At 36.9% G+C, this 21,069-nt stretch overlaps 1 protein-coding gene across 6 annotated transcripts in view; it reads right to left on the bottom strand.

Moving 5' to 3' along the window:
• The window catches only part of STX18 (syntaxin 18), a 69,435-nt gene that overhangs the window by 27,886 nt on the left and 20,480 nt on the right, over positions 1 to 21,069 (bottom strand). For all 6 annotated transcript variants that reach the window (XR_014228530.1, XR_014228531.1, XR_014228532.1 and 3 more), the window contains exon 2: positions 6,308 to 6,375. Coding sequence is in view for 3 of the 6 variants with exons in the window: in XM_082315400.1 (XP_082171526.1) it covers positions 6,308 to 6,375 (68 nt within the window). In the remaining 3 variants the exon portion in view is untranslated. The remainder of the gene's footprint in view (positions 1 to 6,307; positions 6,376 to 21,069) is intronic.

Here is a 21,069-nt window from a genome sequence, read left to right on the forward strand (position 1 = left end):
TAACAAACAAAGCCTTGCTTCTTGTAAAAATGTGATTAAGTCGAGACAAGAAAGCAATCTGGCACAGTACAGGAGCCAGTAAGACACTATTTTTAGAGTCCTTTAATGCCTACTTCTTTTATTTTATTGGTTAAGCCAAGGGAACACTCTCCACAAAACATAGGGATTCAGCGATTTTCGATTAGGTGGCAAACATGTAACTGATTTATTGCTGCTTTTTTTTTTTTCAGCTTTACTAGGTAGATAAATGCTAGGGCAAGAGGCATAATTACTGGGCACCAACATTATTTTTTAGGACAGAAAGATAATTTATTAAGAATTTTTTCAAACTATATTATTTGCAATAAACAAGATATGAAATGGTCAAACATTTAACTGTACACAAGGACAACGGAAGCATGTAATGAAGGCACATCATCAGAAGCCACCCATTCCCTTTCCTGTGGAAAAAGCATCGTTTCTACTCAGAACCAACCTATGCTACACTGATGAACTACGTAAGTATCTCTGCAGTTGCAAAAGACAATAAATTAGATGTCTAGTAATCCCAGACGAAAAGCTCGTCTCTCAAAGATTTTCCTTTTAAGTACGAGGTGTTCTGTGGTCAAACCCTAGAATTCTCTCTCTCTTTCTCCTTTCCAATACCTGATTAAAACAGTAGGAATAACTACTGGTCTTTAAACTGTCTAAACCTTGAAAGATCCTTCAGAGAAACTGGAGGCTGTGGAGGAATCCCAAGAGGACCATTTCAAATTCCCAAGCGTTAGGGCACTACAGCTAGTTCCTCGAACTATATTTAACACACATGTACAAACTGTCTTGGCGGTTCAGTGATCAAAACCATGAAGGAGCTGATGATGAAAAGCAAAGGCACAAGTTGTTCACAGATGAAACAGACAATTTACCAAAGACTGAAGATCGGATCTCACACAGCACAGCGTAGAAAGCAGTGTAGGAATGCATTATAGCAAATGGACTGAGAGGAAGAATATATAGAACGTATAGCAGTCATACACTAAAAATGGAAAGGTAAATAACAATCCTCATCTGAAAGGAATGATCACAGTTTGCTTAATAAGCAAAAATAAAAAAGCACTCACATCTTGTTAACATCTTCAGGAACCAAGAGTCCCTGCTTTCTCCTTTCCAGGAAGAATGATCAACTGGTTCTGCTGGAAACAGTTTATGACCAAAAGGAGACGAAAGAAATAGCCACCTACCCTTACAGCTAATTCTTTACAGAAGTGAAAAAAGGAAAGATACTATTCATTTTTCTGTTGTGGCAACATAAATGAGAAATTATTCCACTAAAGTCAATAAAGTCTTATCAGCATATCACTTACAAGGTAAGAAAAAGAATCTGATATTCAGACTTTATAGAGTCAGGAAGAGGCTGGGTTTTTTTGGTTTGGTTTGGTGTTGGTTTTTTTTTTTTTTTGTTTTTTGTTTTGTTTTGTTTTTAAATAAAGTACTGTTCATCACTAACTCACCAGAGATATGCATTACCCAAATGCAGCATTGCTGGGAAAGTCCTTAAAGATCACAATTTAGCAGGGATAATTTTCTAATATATAAATGTCTGGTGTTTACCGTATTTACTCATCAATTGAAAATTACTTTTGTGATTATCAAGTAAACTTAAAAAAGTTAATCAGTTCTGTTTTAAGGAAAAGTCCTTGGTTATTTTTCTTATACATTGCCTCAAGGACTACACCCCATATGTGCTTTCTAAACACCACTCTGAAGCTTAATAAACCTACTTGAAAAAGCTAGTGAGGAAGTCCTTGAGATAAACCAGATATGAACAAATAGCCAAATACTGTTTACCGTTGCTGTTTTCAAGTATTGTCAGAGCTTTCAAGTATTGTCAGAGCTTTTTCCAATAGAAACTAATTAATTTTCAAATACTCTGAGTTTCACTTCTTTGCAAAGATTCTTGGAGAGAGACTGCAGTTAACGACATCACAAGTGACAGCTCAGAGACAGCTACTATTAGCAGGAGCACTGATGATGCAATATCCCATGATTTAGCTACACATTTCTTATAAAATACCCTGCCACTGAATGTGTTCACTGATCATGAGCATGATACCCAAGGGGCTTTGTTACGTTTGAAATGTGTATATGAAGTCAGTAAGAAAATAATTAAAATCATTTAAGTTATTTTTCTTTAAGACAAGACTCTAATGTTAAATAAAAGCAATGGTACATATAGTTATTGGTCCTTCCCTTAGTAGGTGTAACCAATAATAACATGAGTCACAGCTAGTCTTTGCTACTCCTTCAGCGTTTTCATTATTATTTTTCCTTAAAATGCGTGTTGTAGAGAAAGCCCAAGTTTTCACTATTATTGCCACAGATTTTAAGATGAATACCGCCCCCGATTTTTAAGCCAAATGACAAGAAATAGCCATACTTTTGGAGAGCAGTTTGAAGGAGGAGCTTCTATATGTGCCCCTCTGTAAATCAGTTTTCTAACAGGCCAGTTTCAAGATTTTTTCCATCATAACTCATGCTGTCAGTGGAAGGTGATACCACACCTCTGGTACCGCTAAAGCTCTCAGAAGTTCCGTCCAGAGGAGAGAATCATGGTAGACAGGATAAAACAGGCAAGAAGACAAAACAGAGAAGTTCCTTATCACAGAAAGCTGAAAACCAAGGTGTAAGAGAAAGCAAATGAATCCTGATAAACAGGAGAGGATAAAGGTGCAATTGCTTGTAAGTCAGTAAGCTTAGATCCCTGCATCACTAGTTTCATGTGTTTTGCCATTCGCATATTTTATAGCTAACAGTCAAATCAAGGTGGTGAATAAGCAATTTCTAATTCTTGAGCTTTTTGCACTCAATTTTGGTACTTCAGTTTAAATATTTAAAGTTTGATAAAATGGGTCAAGGCCTTAGTTTCAATTAACCCTTCTTCCAGTTGTCTTTTGCATTGCTAAAAATCTTCCTCTAAAAATGAATTAAAGACATCCCCTCTGTAGCAGGATGTTTTGCATATGCCAAAAATAAAACCTCTATTAATAAAGAATTTATAGTCTGCAAAAGTAAGGTCAAAGAAGCAAATCAAGGACCTGGATGTAACACATGATGAAGAAGTTTTACAAGGCATACAATAATTCAACTTGGTAACTCAAAAGCCAAATTTCACCAACGCATAATGCTATAGCTGAAAAACAAATAGCAGGATTGACAAAATAGAGAGTAGTCAAATTTCATTAACAAAATTAAACCTCCTACATAAATTCCAGCACAGCCTTTTAGTATTAAATTGTTTAAAAATTTTCCCCATAGCTTAAGTATTGAAAAGTTATTAAAACTGCTGCCTTGAATGAGTGAGGCATTTGCTAAGACTGTAAGACTGACAGCATGGATGCTATGATCCTCTTTGCATCCACAAAGCAGAACAGCATAAGCAATGTAGTATGGAATTTGACAGTACTATCTATTTTAAGTTTGACCATTAAGGACAGGATCAATTGCAATCACAGATGAGACTTGGAGGAAATGACACTTTTTTCCTCTCCTTAGTTAACACCTGAGGCGTGGGGGGGTGAAAATCACTGAGAATTACCATGATAACTTGTTAAAAGAAAGTTTACAAAAATAACATTAAAAAACTTTTAGAAACCAAAATAGCTTGGACAAATTTTTACTCCTCTTATCACCTCAATTTTATACACACTACTGTTAATAAAATACAAATACTACCCAAAATTTAACCACTACTGACTGTTTGCTCTTACTGCAATTATTTGCAGTTTTTCAGCTCATGCATTCACATGAAGTTTTCACACAGTAAAAATAGTTATTTCAGTACTAAATTGATAGCTCCACCTAGTGTTGTTCATGGCCTATTCCAACAGGAACTGAAAAGCAGAAAGCTAGTCATAACGTGTAGCTGGACACTACTTCTGCTTGCTGCTTGGAAAAGCAGTTCCTCATACACCTTGCACACAGAACTGACACCCACAGCCCTGAGCTTCATTTTCACTGGCACCGACTACAAATAGCTCTCATGGCCTTACACTTATAAAACATGCCAAAACCTTCTCTTTTTTTTGTTTCATTTTTGAAACAACAAAAAAACACTTTTAAAAATCTGAGAAACACAAAAAAAGGTGCCAGAAATCTTCTGGCAACTTACTTAGGGACAGATTTTGATACCACTGATTGTATAGCATTGCTATTACTGTGACAGACCCTTTCAGGTCCAGAAGTTGTTTCTCAGAAAGACTGTTCCTCCAGTGTAGGCTGAGCCTAAGGAACAGCTCATCTGTTCCTGTTGTCTTCTCCTGGGGGACAGATACCTGTCTGGATAACGCTCCTATTTGGTACCTGTAAAGCCTTTTGGAGAAGGGTATTACATTGACTTGGGACTCAGTGTCTTCAAGCCAAGACGACTTTGGACTGCATTTTCTCTACCTGGATTGCAGCAACAGCTTAGCTTTAGTCAGGGTGGTGGCAGAATCGGAGTGGAGACAGGGCTGACTCACCCCATACAATGCTGCAGTTATGTTGAGGGACTGAAGAAATACAACACAGGAAATTGTGACATTTCAGAAGATCGTCTATCAGGGAAAGCTCACCTACACTGTTTCACTTGGATATATGGCTCCCTCCACTCCCCCCCAAAAAAAACCAACAAGTGGGTTGTGTGCTTCTCAGATGACTGTGAACAAAAGACATTTCGTTGTTTTAAGTGATATTTCCTCCTCACCCACTTGGCCAAGAAGGGCACTGCCACAATGATCCACCTTTGTCACCTCAAGAACAACTTGCTGACATTCTCTTTAAAGTGGAAGCTTCACTTAGTAGAAATTCATTGGCTTCTTTAGAAAGAGTGCATCCCAGTTCTTTACAGCATCCCAACTGGGATGCGTTCTGTATTGCACACACTGTACATTCTTCCAATTTTACATCTGGTTGGAAATATAAAAGTTTTGGTTTTGAACCATGAATCTCAAAATAAAATGGTGTCCCAGAACCCTGGAGAACACGTCTTTCCCTATGCATAACCAGGGTGGCAGATCAACCCGCTGTAAGTGACAGTGTGATGAAGGCCAGGCAGTTTCGGTGAGCATTTTTCCCCACACAAATATGTTTCCCCAAAAGACAGCATTCACTGTATGTTATGTTGTGCTGTTCGTTTTTTATCTTAGACATACCTATAGACTGAGAAGGAAGGAAAGGAATGATTAGTTAGACGTTGTGGGGTCTGCACTATGAAGACATGCAGAGGGTATCTACTTTTTCCAAATAAATATTTATAGCAGTCGTGTGTCACAAACCCACTTCTACAATATGAAGTAAAATAAACTGGTGATAAGTTCAACTGCAACTGTTAAACTTCTATTTACAACAGCAAAGTTAGTTAAGTGGAGATACTTCTGAAGCATTTTCTATTTCTGGAGTGAAATATTGTGCAACCTATAACAGAACTACTAAGTTTGCACGTAACAAGAGTTTCGTTAAAAAGCAAGTTTTCCATTTCTCACATATGATACGATTATTTGTACTCAGTTCATCAAAATACAAGTTGCAGTAACATTTCCATCTTAGGATAACTTGATTTAGTAATTCATTAAGAATGGCAAATCTGTAGATCGCACACTTATTTTTTCTTGTAACACCAACCCGTAAACTTGTGTTTTAATCTTCTAAAAATCCTACTACTAAAGCTATCAGCAAGTATGCTGATACAGCAGTTTTGAATGTTTCCTAATGGCTGAAAAAAAATCAAAACTTTCTCCACATGATAATAACTACCAGAACCGAAGCCTACAGTTTTTGTCACAAAAAATCAAATCCTGTGCTGCTGTCCCCTCACACCATGTTCTCAATGCTGTCCTTCACCTGGAATTCACATTCCGGGTCTGAAGTCTGAAAAGTTTGCATCATTCTCCTCCAGGACCCGATGATGCTACTGACTGTATACTTAGTGATAACAGGCAGGTTTAGTGTCACAGAGCGAAAGGGACAACCTGGATCACTGAATCTAGTATTCTGCTGTCTCAGGAACCACTTCAGAAACCTACTCTGCAGGTCCCTAGAAGGACTTTGGACTGCCAGGTTGTTTTGTTTCAGAACTCACTCCTAAGAGCCAGAAATCTTCAAATTCTGAGTCTCATTTTATTTAGGACCATTTTCTTCCTGTGACAGCACTATTCTTCATCTTAAGTAGCTTACAGTATAATAAGCAACCTACGTTTTGTTTTTAGTCATTATGCCTATAGATTTTTAAGCAGTTCACTTTATAAATGTGAAAATAAATAAATAAATCTATTTAAACACAATGCACACTTACCTGTAAGCATTAATGTAATCCTTTCTGTGTTGCAGAAGAAAATCTTTCAGCTTTCCAATATGAGAAATCTAAATGAACAGAAATCATAATTAAGCTTCAGTCAGATAATGGATTACTTTTATGTTTCAAGTTCAGTATTCCACACTTGAAATATGAATTTGTAAAATTATTTATTCTGTAATTAAACAGAATCATAAAATTTACTCTTTTGTAGAATTTTCACATTTTGCAAACAGTCAATACATAAGAATCATCTAAAAAAGATCTGTTGTATGAAAGTACAACTCAGAGAAAAGTAGTAAAAATACACGTCTTCTATCCAAAAAGCATAAACTAAATACTCAACACTACTATAACACTAAATATAACCACAATATTAAACATTAAAAATATTAAACATGATAATAATAACACAAGACTTTATCTAAATTGGCAATCCAGAACCTAATGTACATTTTAGAAAATAAATCCATTTTAGAAGATCACGCAAGAAAGTTTTAAACATGTTACTGGTAAGACAGGATATAAATATTCAAGTTCAGTTACCAGAATTTGTAGAGCAAGGTGCTGTCCCTCTCCTTTCTATTTTTGCCATAATAGAGGGACCAGTTTGTGCCCAAACTGAAGTAGTATCTCTATCATCTGATAATCATTAGTAAGTTTTGCCAGAGCATACATCCCTATCAATTTTCTATTTCTGGATTTCCACTTCACTGGGGATACATTTTGCTATAAATCCCCTTGATTTTCTTTATTAAAAGTCTTGACAAAGAACCTTTGAAAAGATGAAAAAACTTCTAAAAATCTGAAAGAACTTTTGCAAACTTTAGTCTGATTTAAAAGATCTGGTGTAGCATAAGATGCTGCTTATCTTAGAGAATGGAAGAACTACAGAAATCGAGTTTAATTGGCCACAGAAATGAGATGACTACCAATATGACTTCCTTGGCAGGTCTCAAAGGAGATATGACGAGGGGGAGAAGGAGAGGAGAGGAGAGAATTATATACATTAGTAGTCTATATTTTCAAGGGAGAGGCAGGGGGAACCTTTCTAAAGCATATTCTCAAATATCCGTTAATAATTCAGTGTAAAAAAGCATGCAAGGAATTTTACAAAACAATAGTTGTTTTAGTTTACAAATACAATAAATGCGGCTTACTCCATGTATCTGGGAAAAAGCATCAGAAGCTGTTCAAGTCTTAAAATCCTATTTTCATGCAAATGTTCCTTGTAATTAAACAAACAAAAAACCACAGAGAAAGAATACAGAATAGTTTGGATAAATAGAAGATTAATTCCCCCAATTATTTTTTTCAAAAGATCAGCAGCTCTTTGAAAAAAGTAAGAGGAAAAAATGTACTTAGTAAGACCACAGTGATTTGTACCACTAAAAATAAGTGTTTCCTTGTGCAAATAAATACGCATACATTTCCCTATTGTTAATTGCCCTGTTTCATTTTTACTACAACTCATTGTATTGGATAAGAATTTTCCCAGTTTTCATGTTTAAAGTTTTCCATGTGATTAACAGGACAGGAAGTTTCATCCCATTCATAGCAAACTGAGTTCTGTTACTACCTCCAGTAGATCCGAAGTTTCCTAAAGTGTGTTAGCACCGTCATAAGCAATAAGAAGGGAAATACTGAAATCACTACAAGATCAATGAGGCACAAAGAATAAACTAAGCCATGCTACAGATGCTCCTTCTCATTGCTACTGGAACTTATTTTTTTGTATACTAATCTCCTTCTCAGCTCAGACTTGGTATGTCATGAAATTTGCTGAATAGGTAAATTAAGCTTGACTATGAAAGCAAAACATTTAAAACAGTCATACAGTGTTTCAGTAGAACAATAGTACTTAATAGGCAGAAAGAAAGTACTGCTGAGGACAAAGAGTAGAAATGTAAAATAAGAAACCTTTCAAAACATTTACATTAATATGTGAACACACTAAACTAGAAAAGAGATTAGCAAAACTTTATAAGTAATAAATCTTAATATTACTGCAATAGCTACAATTTAGGAGTGATTAACAAGCAGAAAGAATCAGAATGACAAGCAAGAACACTGTCTTACAGTAATTAATTCATCTAGTCACAAAGAGCATTCTATTTAGGCTAAAATTGTCATCGTGTGTTTGAATTGCACTGACCCCACTTTGCCTCTCCTTCATTTGTAAAGCTATTTTCATGAATTTAGAATGACACCATTATGCCCATACTCTCATCAAGCTCTTAGTTCCCAAGATTTGCATCAGAAGTGAGACTTCTTGTTCTACTTTCCCTCAAATTCTAACAACATCTTCTGCGATGCTGCACTGCTGCTATTTCTCTTTTGCCTTTTCTTACCGTTCAAAAACTACTGGCATAGTTTTGAATTCAATTTTTCATTACCATATCAACAAAATTAAAAAAATTTTATGAAAAAGAAGGTCTCACTAGCATAACAGGGAATGTGAATTTTATTTTAAAAAAAAATTTTTTTTTTGTACAATGCTTAATCTGCTGTAGACACAAAATATCCCTGATTATACAAATATAAATCTTGAAGATATCTCCACTGTCATCAACCTGCAATTATTCTGGGGTTATCAGAGACACACGATACACTCTTTACAAAGTTATCAAGCTCCAGCCCAAAGGTAATAAAGCATCTCCCTATTCCAACTGAATGGCTTTATTAGAATCCTACTGCTCTTATTATGAATAAGAACCATCACATTTCCAGGTTTACTGATTGCCAACTTCTATCCATCTGTTCTTGCTTCAAAACAATCCTTTCCCTTAAAAGCTCTGCTTCCCTGCATGTGTGTTTGAGTTTACTGTCAATAATCCTCTCTCTCTCCTTCTGTAGCTCCAGACAAATGATCCTAAGCTTTTAGTTTCTTCTCGCAAGATCGCTCTGGAGTTGCCTAGCCCATATCTTTCCTTTGCATTTGCTCCAGTTTGTACCCATCCTTTTCCAATGCAGATGCCAGAAGGGCATTCACTGGTGTTAGTTACTTTGAAACTCAGCTGGAAGTATCTTTTCTTCCACTATTCTCATTTATTAGTTTTGAGCTTATTCTTTGCTTTGATCTCTAAATACATGTTCTACTGCTGAATTTCTTTCTTCCCCCCACAACTCCAGAACCCAGAATCATTCAGCACTTGCTGTAATGTATCATGCTCCTCCCTCTCCTTCCTCTCAGCATTCCCTCATCAGTATATTTTACTTACTCTGGGACTGATTTTGAAACTCATCTTGTTCAGTACTCTTCTTATTTTGGGGAATGCAAAAAGTAATTCCACTATTAACCTCTCTTCAGCCCAACACTTCTTTCAACACAGAAGCATTGCTTCTGCTTATTCAGTTAGTATTTTCGCTGCTGATCTCTAGACTTCCTATTAGCACGTTAGCAAACACTTCACCATCAGATATCAGGCCATCTTAATGAAGGAAAAGCAGATTTTCTTGAAGCATCAAGTTAGTTGGACACATCCTATTTTTAGTAAGATAGCAAATTATACTGCATTGTATCTTGCTTTCTATTTATCTTTTTCCCCTTAAAATCTTTTCTGAATCTTGAATCACTTCTGGGTCAGGCCCTGCTGATGTCATTATCAGTTTCCCTCTGCTGACTTAATTATAGGCATTAAATTTGCTTCCCCCTGATCAAACAGTACCATCTTCAGTTCAACGTATTTTCATTAGAAATAGCTGCCTTCAGAACTCGGGATTTCTCAAGTCCACCGTGTCTGAACTCAACCCAGAGATTACCTGATAACCACAATTTGACTGCATTGAAGTTCTGAGATTTTGTGCAAATTTCCAATTCCGTGCTCCGGTTCCTAGTACATATTTTGCTTTTACCCTGCTGGTCCATGGCTTTTTCCTTATTAATTTAGTCTGGAGATCATGCCTAAACTATTCTTAATCTATACTCCAGCTGCATGAGAAATCCACTTCTTTGCTAATTGTCTTTTTATTTACACAGCTAAAGAATATTTTAACTTGGGGGGTGTGTGTGTGTGTGTGTTTAATACAATTAGTTAACTCATCGCACATTTTGCCAAACCTGACTTTATCTCTACAAAGTTTCCCTTCTGCCAGAGTTTTCTTGGCCAGTCAGCCTCTCTCTGCCCCCTGCCCCGCTTTTTCTGCCTCTGTGCTAATTTTTTGTATCGTCTCTAATTAATCTCTCAAGTAGACCTAGAACAATTTTAAATCCCACTTGCAATTCAGCATATCCATTTTTTCTACTCCATTTACCCATCCACCATAACTGCAACTTCCTATTTGCTGTATATGCCCGCTGTCACAACAATTATACCAGCAGTTGACACAGCCATCAAAAGGACAGATGAAAGCAATTTGAAGACGAAGTACAAACACATCTGAGTACTGGCCTCTTGTCATGGTTCCTATTCTCTGCCTCTGGAAATTATCTTTCTTCTCTGAAAATCTGGAGCAGAGAAATAAGCCTCTCCTTCAACCTTGAAATAATGAAATTATTTCCTTTTTTCCCTGAAGGGATAGGAGGGCTTAGAGAAATGCCCTTCATAGTTGCAGCACGCTTGCACTACATTAAGACTAAACTTATCTTATGGAGAAGAACATTGCCGAATTTCCAGATATAACTGACATTTTTATGACAATCATGGGAAAAAAACACCTTTCCTCCCAATATTGCCAACATCAGTTATATCGTTATACTAACAGCATGTTCTCAGGCTTCTGTTCACTACCAGAATATGGAGGGTTACGTTCTTTCTGACAATGAAGACCGCTTACAAAACCCCAGGCTCTCCCTCTTCTCTTCCCGTTCCCACTGGCACTCCCTTGAGGGTCAACACCACACACCAAAACAATGAAATGACTTTTTTTTAAATTATTGTTCTGGAAATGGGGGTTAATAACGCTTAAGACCAAATATAAAGAATTGGTTTTTTTCATTGCAGCTCCACAAATACCTGTATCAGCACAAGGGAGAGCAGACACTGGATAGCCCCAGTAGGGAACTTCCTAAAAGACACATCTGCCATGAAAGGAGGTTTATTTAGTTACAACTTAAGAAACTTAGACTAATAAGCTCCTAAGCTCAGGTACCAAAGCTGAAGACTCCAGGTGTTATGTAAAAACTCCCAAGTGTAGTTCTGATCATGACAAAACAACAATCTCTGCAGCAAAGCAGCAGCAGTTTTCCACTGGGTGGCAACAAAAGCATCAGCATCACGCAAGTAAAAAACACTCTATAAATTCACATTAAAGCCTGTAATGTAACTTTTGTAAAGTTACTTCAGGTTCCAGTTTGCACTTCAAAAAGTTTATCTTCCTTGTAAACTACCTCTTTAACACACATATCTGTGTTTTGTTGCCACTGTAGATTTTTTAAACAACTCTTATTAAAACATAAAAGCAAATATTGCATATAATGCAGGTCCAACACAAAAGGAAGCTGTGAATGGCTGCCATCTGCTACCACAGGTGGCATGCACAGCTCTGTTTATACTTGGGGCCTTCACTAGAAATGGTAGATGTTCTTCTATTTAGAGATTTTTCTCAAGATTTTAGAGCAGGCTAGATTTTTAAATAAGAGAAACAGGAAAGCATTCCCTCCAAAGCAGCATCTTCAAAAGATGCATATACTTTAGAACAAAGACGCTGACTCTGCTTCCTTCAGTATCTTAGCAATACATACAACATTTCTTTCCACTCCCCACAAAGAATTGATCACTCATGAAACAGTAGGTTCCAATTTGCATACGTTTAACCCACCGCAAGAAGCAGCAGCATTGTTTACGATTAAAATGATTGGAGTAGGTTCCCGTGACATATTGTAGGGAGAATTCGACAGCATTGAATAGTCATTTTCAATGAACAAACATAGCATTTTATCAAGTTTACTCTTCCATCAGAACAATAAGCAACTATTTACTACCATATAAATTGACTGTTACACTTCGCACTATACCGCCATTCTGAATTTTTAAAAGATGCACTTTGTTAAAGAAAACTTGAAAAATACTTAAAACCAAAACATAATAGAAAGGCTCTTGCAAAAGTCGTAAGAAACACAGCATTTACTGTTGATTCAGCAGCCTTGACAAGCACTGCTGATGGAAGTGTCTTAACCACAAAAAGTTTCAAATTTAATTTTTCGACGTCCAAAAAGCCTGATCTTCAAATGTCTTACCTAAATAGATCCCATCTACAGATTCATGAAAACGTGACTACATTCTACAATCCCCTCTGCAAAGAGCAGAAAATTCAAGATTGTTATAATATTAATATCTAGACACCTATGATGTTTTCAGTTCCAAACATACAGTCAACCCAAACATACCCACTCCCTATTTCAGAAGAAATCAAGAATTTCAATAAGGCATTAAGTGCTATACAGGGACTGCATGTTTCCGACCAAAAAAAGTACAGTCTCAGCACTAGGAGGAGATAAAGTAATTGGTGTAAGAACATAAACTTGTTTTTATTACCAAAACATTGTTTCCAATGTCTAATCCATATTAAAAAAAAAAAAAAAAGAAAAAAAAGAAGGAAGTTTTCCACAGCATATTATGAAGGCAAGCATTTTCAGAAATCTGGAGTAAAACCCAAACAGAATAGATACTATAAACAGAAACCTGATTTATATTAAATAAATTTTAAAATTAAGAGCTTGGGCTCTTACCTAAACTATTACAGTTGGGAAAGACTAGTTAGCAAAGTTTTGATGCAGAAATTACTCCTATGGAAAAGTTTTCCACTAGAAACTACCTTTGATTAGATAGTGATGAATTTTTAAAAATACAACACATGAAAGGCCAAGTCCCACACAGCTTCCTTCTAGGTTATATTTTAAGCACTGTCAGCCCATTGATTCACACAGGCTCCTGCAGAATGTTGCCTAAGAACAGACAAGATTTTGTTTTTAAAAGACTATTACCTGGATTCTACATTTCAGAAATTGGAACCTTCAAAAGACAAAATGATACAATTCCCTGATACAGTGACATGCAACAAAGGTTAAACCAATTAAATGAAAGCAAAGATGCAATTCAGAGCTTGAAGCTTCAGCTCTGAATTTAATAGTGTGAAAACTTACTTAAAGGGGTCTGAATGGTGACTTATTAGTAGGCCATGAGGTGGTGCTGTCCTACCAGAATTCATCGCAGAGGAGCACTGGCTGCCTCCAAACGTCAACTGGCCAGTTTTCAGCTGATTTGTCTCTTGAGGGGATACATTTGGTTTACGTTTCCCCAGCAAACGTGAAAGTTTCTAAATTAGGTCACACAGATCAATTGCTCTCGTAATCTGAAACCCAAAAGAGCAAATAATATCTAAACTGTGCCGTGGGGGTGGCCCGATGCTGGAAGTGGGTAGCAGGAGGCGAGGAGACAGCCAGCCTGGCTACCTCTAATCTCGGGAAAATTGTGACATTGTTCAGTTTCTGCTTTACATCAGCATATATGTTACAGCGGCAGCAACGGGCAGGGCAACATTTTAACTGCGTTTTATTAGTCGTCTTGCATTCGAAGTAAAGGAATTAACATAACCAAGAATGGAGGTGTTGTACTAATAGAATGTGTGGTACATGGGGTAAGAACATTCAAAACAATTAACTGAATTAAAAGCCATGAAAATGAAGACTGAGGCATTTTGATTCTTCAAGGTAAAGATGGTACAAAACTTGAAAAAGATCTAAAAAATGAAATGTGTAATATTATCAGTATTTTTCCAATTTAAAATAACACAATATTTTTTTGTAAAACCAAAGTAAAATTTTAAGGCATCACTGCAAAATTTTGCATTAGCCATTGTGGGATATCGGAAGATAAAACCTGTTTGCAGAATACCACGGGCAGTATCCAGTGATCATTAACAAACTGATTAAGAAACCTCTAAACTGCAGTAAGAAGCATAGCCGATCTCCTAATGCCTGGTCTGGAGCAGAAAATGCTTCCTTATGCTAAATATCAAACTGGCAAAAAGCAGAGTGAAAAAGCACTGCCTTGCACAGTAAAGAAAAAAAAAAAAAAAAAACAGCTTGCTTTTAAAGGAAATATTCTTGGTTTTTTAATTCCTGCTTTACTTAGCATATATTTATAAATACTGCCTATGGTTTAAAAATTCTCTCTCATTGATTTTTGCTACTGTCAGTTCACACTTGAAATACTTAGCCTCTAAAGCACACTTTAGATCTGCACTTGGTTATTCTCGTGTTTTTATTCACCATTTATTATACAAAGTGGAAAATTTGGTAGTAAATAACTCACTATCAGCCTAAAAGCCTCACATTTCATCTTGTCATGCTTTCCTTAAAAATAATCCAGAGTTGGTATAAGATTTGGTCAAGCGCATGATGAAGAGATTAATTTTGGCATTCTGTGACACAATTGCAAACCATTTTTCGTTCAAGACTTGTCTAATAAGAGTAAAGCAAAATTAAGACCTAAGAGCTCGAAAGCTCCAGTTCCCCACTGCTCACAATAAAGACTGAAAGTACCAGTATTATGACTGGATTTAGGTTTTACTGGGGATGGGGTTGCTGCATGTTTTAAAAAAAATGTGTACGGTACACAGAGCAAACTCCAAATGTATAGAAAAATTATTTTGAAGCCATTGCATTTTTTTTAAGATTGAAGTTATCCTAATGTATATTGTATATTCTTAAAACCATTTTAATGCTGTGTATTTCAGGCATTTATAAATACAGAAAAATAAATATCTTATTTTATAGGATAATTACTTATAAACTCTGAATTTCAATTCTGAACCAGAAAACTGCAATACATGTAGAATTTAAGATAAAGAGGTCTGTGTTAATTTTGTCACTGTTTTCTTAGGTCTTGTGGGAACACACTGGTTTGATACCTGCACATACAGAAGCACATCTAAATATTCTGAAAATGGACTGTAGAGGGTCAACTGGAACATGAGGCGACTTCCAGAAAAAATTAACAGTAGGCTTTCTAAAACATAATGTCACGCTAAATGTTTTTAGTAACCAGTATTCACTTATTCTCTGTGGCAACAAATACCTTCAATAAAAAAAAGCAACATCTGATTTTAATAAAACTTACTATTTCCCTTTTTCTTGTTTATTGTCCAACTCTAATCATAACTTGCTTTAACGTTTGTATTTTTACACAATCATCCAAAACCTCATTGACTAAAATATAAACCCCACAACAATTGTGGGGAATGTTTTGGTTGAGAGATAAAAGTAAATGGGTCAAAATATGTAGTTGCAATAATTGGCCTTTACCATTGCTGTTCAAAACGCTCCATTTACAAGCTTTCAGTAACTGCATTAAACTTTGCTTGTGTCTTTCTGTAAGGGATATTTTTCTTGTCCCTTGTTCTCACAGCCTGAGCTCATTTAGTGCTATGTTTTCTTGACTCAAAGATGTTTTACGATATAAAAAATTTCCAGTCTCATTTAACAGACATACAGTAATAGAAGGTTACTCTGTCAGATGATCATTATGAAATTCAGAATCCAAGTTTTTGCAGTGCAATTCGGAGAGAGCTATATGTGCATGTGCTTCACTTTGGGACTAAATTGAATCCAGTTCAGCAGAAGCCATCACAGGGCACCAGAGCAGTTAAGCCTGCGGCATCAGCTGTGCCGTCGTGCTCTCTGCTGGAGCCGCAGCCGGACCGGAGCCTCCCTCGCGCACACCGCAGTCCCACGCTCCTCTCCCAGGCCCTTTTCATTCAGAGTTCTACATTTTCGGTGTATTTACACTAATATACCTATATACTGATGCAGCACGAGCTGACACAGCACTCACTCTGTCTCAAAATCCTACCACTTTGACAAATACGATCCAGGGGGACAAGCACCGTTCTGTTCCAGTGTTCAAGTATTCTTCTGGATTGTCATCATCAGTACAATAGTGTTCTCGGTGCAAAAATCCTTTCATTATGTTTCAACACCTTCATTTGTATTACGCAGATGAAACACTACTTTAGTGGTTGCTCTAGCATTTATGCCAAATAATAAGTTTCTCCCCCATTAAAACACTGGACTGGACCAAGAAAATGCCCAGTTGGAAATTAGAAGTTTATGATTCCTTATCTAAAGAACACGTATAGATCAGGCACAAAAGCAAACAAATAAATATACTTGAAAAGAGCTAATACTGTACACATCAAAATTTTCATCCAAGTGCTTTATGGTATCTGCAGAAAAATTAAGACAAAGGGCCCTTTTTTTTTTCCTCTCCTCATATAACAGGAAACCCCAAGACCTGGATCATCTGCCCTAAATCTTAGGAACTCACTGGGCCACCTGGTCGCTGTAAGTCCTTATGTGGCTGATGCGGAGTGACACACTGATAGGGGCTATTCACATCTTCAGTAAATCTAGACAAAGTTTCTCAATCAGGCACACAGATCTCTTCCGTGCCGCCCGACTTCAAATGGACTGCTTTACTGCATTTTCTGAGCAAGCTACTATTCCTCTGTGACAGCACCTAGGAAGCAGAACCAAACAAAAACACCCCTCCCTCATCCCTGGGGAAAATAACTTCTTCACTAGTCCTTATAACAGCAAAAATTTTGGCTAAACTGAGGTGAGGAAAACAACAGTAGCAAAAAAAAGGAAAATCCTTTTTAACAACTCTTGGGCCAGACAGGGATACTAACAGAGTCAGTCCAAAATCCAGTCTGCTAATATTATCCCATTCCCTCTGCCCTGCCCCTTTCTAAGAAATAGAAGTGTCTTATAAAATGGTAATTAAGACAAACCATGACAGGTTCTCAACTCCACAGCAAGGGCTAGAAATTTATCAGAGTACGAGCTGGCCTAAAAGCATCACTGAGAATGAAGGCACCTTACTTTGTCCCCACTCAAGAATCTTCCAACATGAACAAAGCCCAGCTGTAATGCCTGAGAAAAATCCCTTTTTAGAGTACATCGCTTTGCCATATTTCAATTAAAGTTAACTACCAAACAACCATTAGCTTCCCAAGGTAATGTATGATGTGGCATGAAAAAGCATTTCTGGACCCCTGCATTTGTTCACCACAAAATGCTATTAGTACTGGTTTTGATCTGCCTAGGGGTATTTGCCAACTGGTTTGGCCTATGAAAAAAATGGTCCCCCCCAACCATGGGAGAGAATAATTTCTACTTGAAAAAATTCCAGTAGATAGTCACATAGAAATTTCTCCCAACAAAGCACTTGCAGAATTTGGGAGCAGTAAGCTTTAGCTGTAATTAAAGGGAAATCAATGCTATTCTTTCACATCTCAGTAACGCTGACAATTCAAAAGTATATTTTTAATCACTGAAAGCAGAAACTCCTGACAAGAATTTAAGTTGTGAAGTAAGGCACTTTTCCTTTCTCACTTTTTCTCAGCTATTAATCTCAGTAAGATTTTTTTAAATGTCCGTTTCCTGTAATTTTTGTAATTTTAGAGTATAATTATTTTTACATTTTTATGATGCCTTTGGGGTATCATTACAAATATTTTTTAAGCATTTAAACTTAGAAAAATAAAATTAAGTAATAGTTTCTCTTAAGAAGAAACTGTCAGCCCTGTTCTGAATAAACAATCCCTTTTAAAAGCAATATAGATATTTATATCCCCTGTAACCATAGAAATTAATCTTGAGTTTAAACAAAATGGAGTAAAACATAATTTACTTAATGAAAATCAGAACACTGCTATTGCAAATGAAAGTTGGGTTTCTGGTATTTTAATTCAACAGACAGCTTTGTATGCAGTCGTACGATTTTACTTGATGGGCTACTTCTTACAAGTTAATCATACTCACTTAACCAATTTGAACAAAGCATCCAGAGTTCTGAGTATTTTAATTTTCCTTGAGATAGATGTCAATCAGTAAGAAAAAAGTTAAAGACTTTTCAGATTAAAGAAGATGAAGTTAAATGTAAGAAACATTTAATGATAAGAGCCATCATGAGAAACTGCTATGCCATTGTGAGGCCAACAGGAAGACAGCACCAAAATTTTCATGAGTTCTTAATATTAAAAGTTTCGGAATTAGCAGAGAAGGAAAAAAGCACAAACTGGGAAACATTTTTACACGTCAGCATAGCTAAAAAAAATGACATTATGTTCAGAAAAAACTGTTTCCTATAGACTAGGAGTGTTTACAAGGTTATATGAAATATTCCAGCACCCAGACCTTCAAAAACCATGATAATGCATGAAGAACTTAAAGGTTAAAATAATCAAATATTTATAGCTCAGTTAAGTAAGAGGCAAAAGAGCATCAGCATTTGCTGTATTTTCAAAAAGCAAGGAAAAGAACTTGAAGTTCACATGAGGAAACACTGATGTGCTTCACAATATATCATCAAAACAAGAAATCATAGCCCAAAACCTAGAAAATCTTTCACATTACGATAGCTTGAAATAGTTTCCTGTGGGAACACCCATAACAGCCACATAAATCTAACAGAATTTGTGAAAAATATACAAGTATACAGTAGAAGGAATCTATCAAAAGAAATACAACCTAACAGATCATTCCTCTAATTCCCGTATGGATTATGATAAACTATTGTGGCACTTTTAGCCGTTACATTACCTGTATATAAGGCCACCTTCTAAGCCTCCCTCAATCCTATCAATAGGAAATTATCAGACCATATCAGAAAAAAACCAAAACAAAACCCAAAACCAAACCAAAACCCAAACCCACCACAAAAACCCAGCCTTATTTACAACTAGAAAGCTAAACTCTAAACTCTAAACCCAATTATTCTATCTATTATACAAATGACAGATATATAACTGAAGAAGAGAGAGAAAGAAAATTAAGCTGCTTAAAAGCCAGAAGTTTCTAAAAAGACAGTAACTGTTCATAAGCCACAGTAACAACTCTGAAGTCCTCAGGAAGCCCCTCTACAGGGGGTGACTCACTGTCCAGCTTTGCGATTTGAAAACCAGCAAGCTGCTACAATACTTGCAGCTGAAAAACATAGTGTTCACCATAATTTAAAACTTTATTCCAACTTTATCACAGGCAGTGAGAAAAAAATTAAAGAGATGAGTTTCCAGAATGGTATTGCCCTTACCTCCTTGACTCAGGGTCTTTTAAAGAAGGAAGTGAACAGCTGCACGTAAAAGGGCAACCGTTACAAAAGCACTGATTTCAAAGAAGGATTTTGTTGTCAATACATAAAATAACAACATTCTCTACCCCAACGTATGAACAGTTCTAGGATGCCCCGATCAATATAACCAGACTACAATCTGCAGTGTTACTGGTTTACTCCAAATACTTTCGTCCGCAGATCCTCCTGTAAAACCTCATTTGAGCAAAACCTGAACCTGGCTCTTCATTCACAGCCAGAAACCAAAGCGTTACTTACAACAGCTTTAACTTTTACAGTCAAGAAAACAAAGGCAACGCAATGGCACACTGACAGCTTTTACCATGAGCTCCTGCCAAAGTCATCTCTCTCAAACAGAGAATGTAGGCAACTTTTCCCAGCAAAGTAACCTTCTCCTGTCTTGCAGAAAAGGTAAATCGCGTGCTCCCATTATCCTCCCCCACTCCCTCCTCACACACCTGCGGCCTCCCAGGAAAAATTTCTACTCCCTCCAGCTGCATCCAAAGCCCAGTGGCATTGAACATACTATACACTCCTCTTACCAGCACCTCAAAGAGAGATTTATGAAAACCTCTGTATCTAGCAATGCTCCTTAGCAGCAATGGCAAAAATATGTCAAAATTGCACACATTTAGGGCCTGGAGCATACTGGCCCAAACTGATGCTTGCTCTTGCAATGTCACTATTATTAGTCAGCAGAAAAGAATCTTGGATGTGATTGGGGCGAGCTAAGCAACTACGTAACATGACACATGAATATGCACCATCCTAACCAATGCTAACACGGGAGATATAAGCTTCTGGTCTCCTTCTCTTACACCAGTCTGTAACGGAGAACGATCTAGGAGACTCAGCCAAACTCAAGGCTCACATGGGAACACAAACGCTTGGATTGTAATGCAAAGGGGAAAGAAGAGACTCGATGAAGTGAGCTTTGCAAGGCCATACAAGACATCTGAAAATACAACAGTCTCCTAGCTAGCTCACCTGTTACTGTAATAGGCTACCTCTCCCTGCAACGTATCACTCAATTCTGAAAGCATTACGTCTATCTCTACAAAGCCTCAAACTCACAGGAACCCACAAATTAGTGTAGTAGGTAGCTTTTTGATGATATGCATACACAGAAAAGAAAATACACAATGTACAAATAGGGAGAGAATACAGAAACAAGCCAAAAAACCCTAAGGCAAAAACTGTGCCCAGACACACAAGAGAAGGAAAGAAAAGGGTTGGCTGAAATAAAAGGAAACAGCATCTGCAGTGAGACATACCACCACCGTATACTGCCGCACCAAGTCTGAGGTTTCAGCCAGCAGTCAGCTCCAAAGGGCCTCCACGAAGAAAAGGCTGTAAACCACGGAGTTATCTTCACGGTTGCTCAGGAAAGCAACACAGTCTCCATTCTGAAATTACTAAGTGACTATAAATACAACTGAGCACCCAGCCAGCTGTGCGAGAATCTTAGGAAGAAAGATGTTGAAACATACCGACACATCTTGTATTTACTGACAGATTTATGTTCACAAGCACTTTGCAGTGAGAGCACATTTTAGTTACCCAGCACCTAAGTACACCGAGGTAAGAGCATGTTAACTTCCAGTCAAAGGAAAGGGATTGTGCTTATAGATGAAGCTGTAAGAGTTACTAAGAAGCTTTGTGTTAAGATTCAGTGTCCATCAAGCA

Source organism: Platalea leucorodia (genome assembly GCF_965183815.1).
Source record: "Platalea leucorodia genome assembly, chromosome: 6".
Classification (NCBI taxonomy): domain Eukaryota; kingdom Metazoa; phylum Chordata; class Aves; order Pelecaniformes; family Threskiornithidae; genus Platalea; species Platalea leucorodia.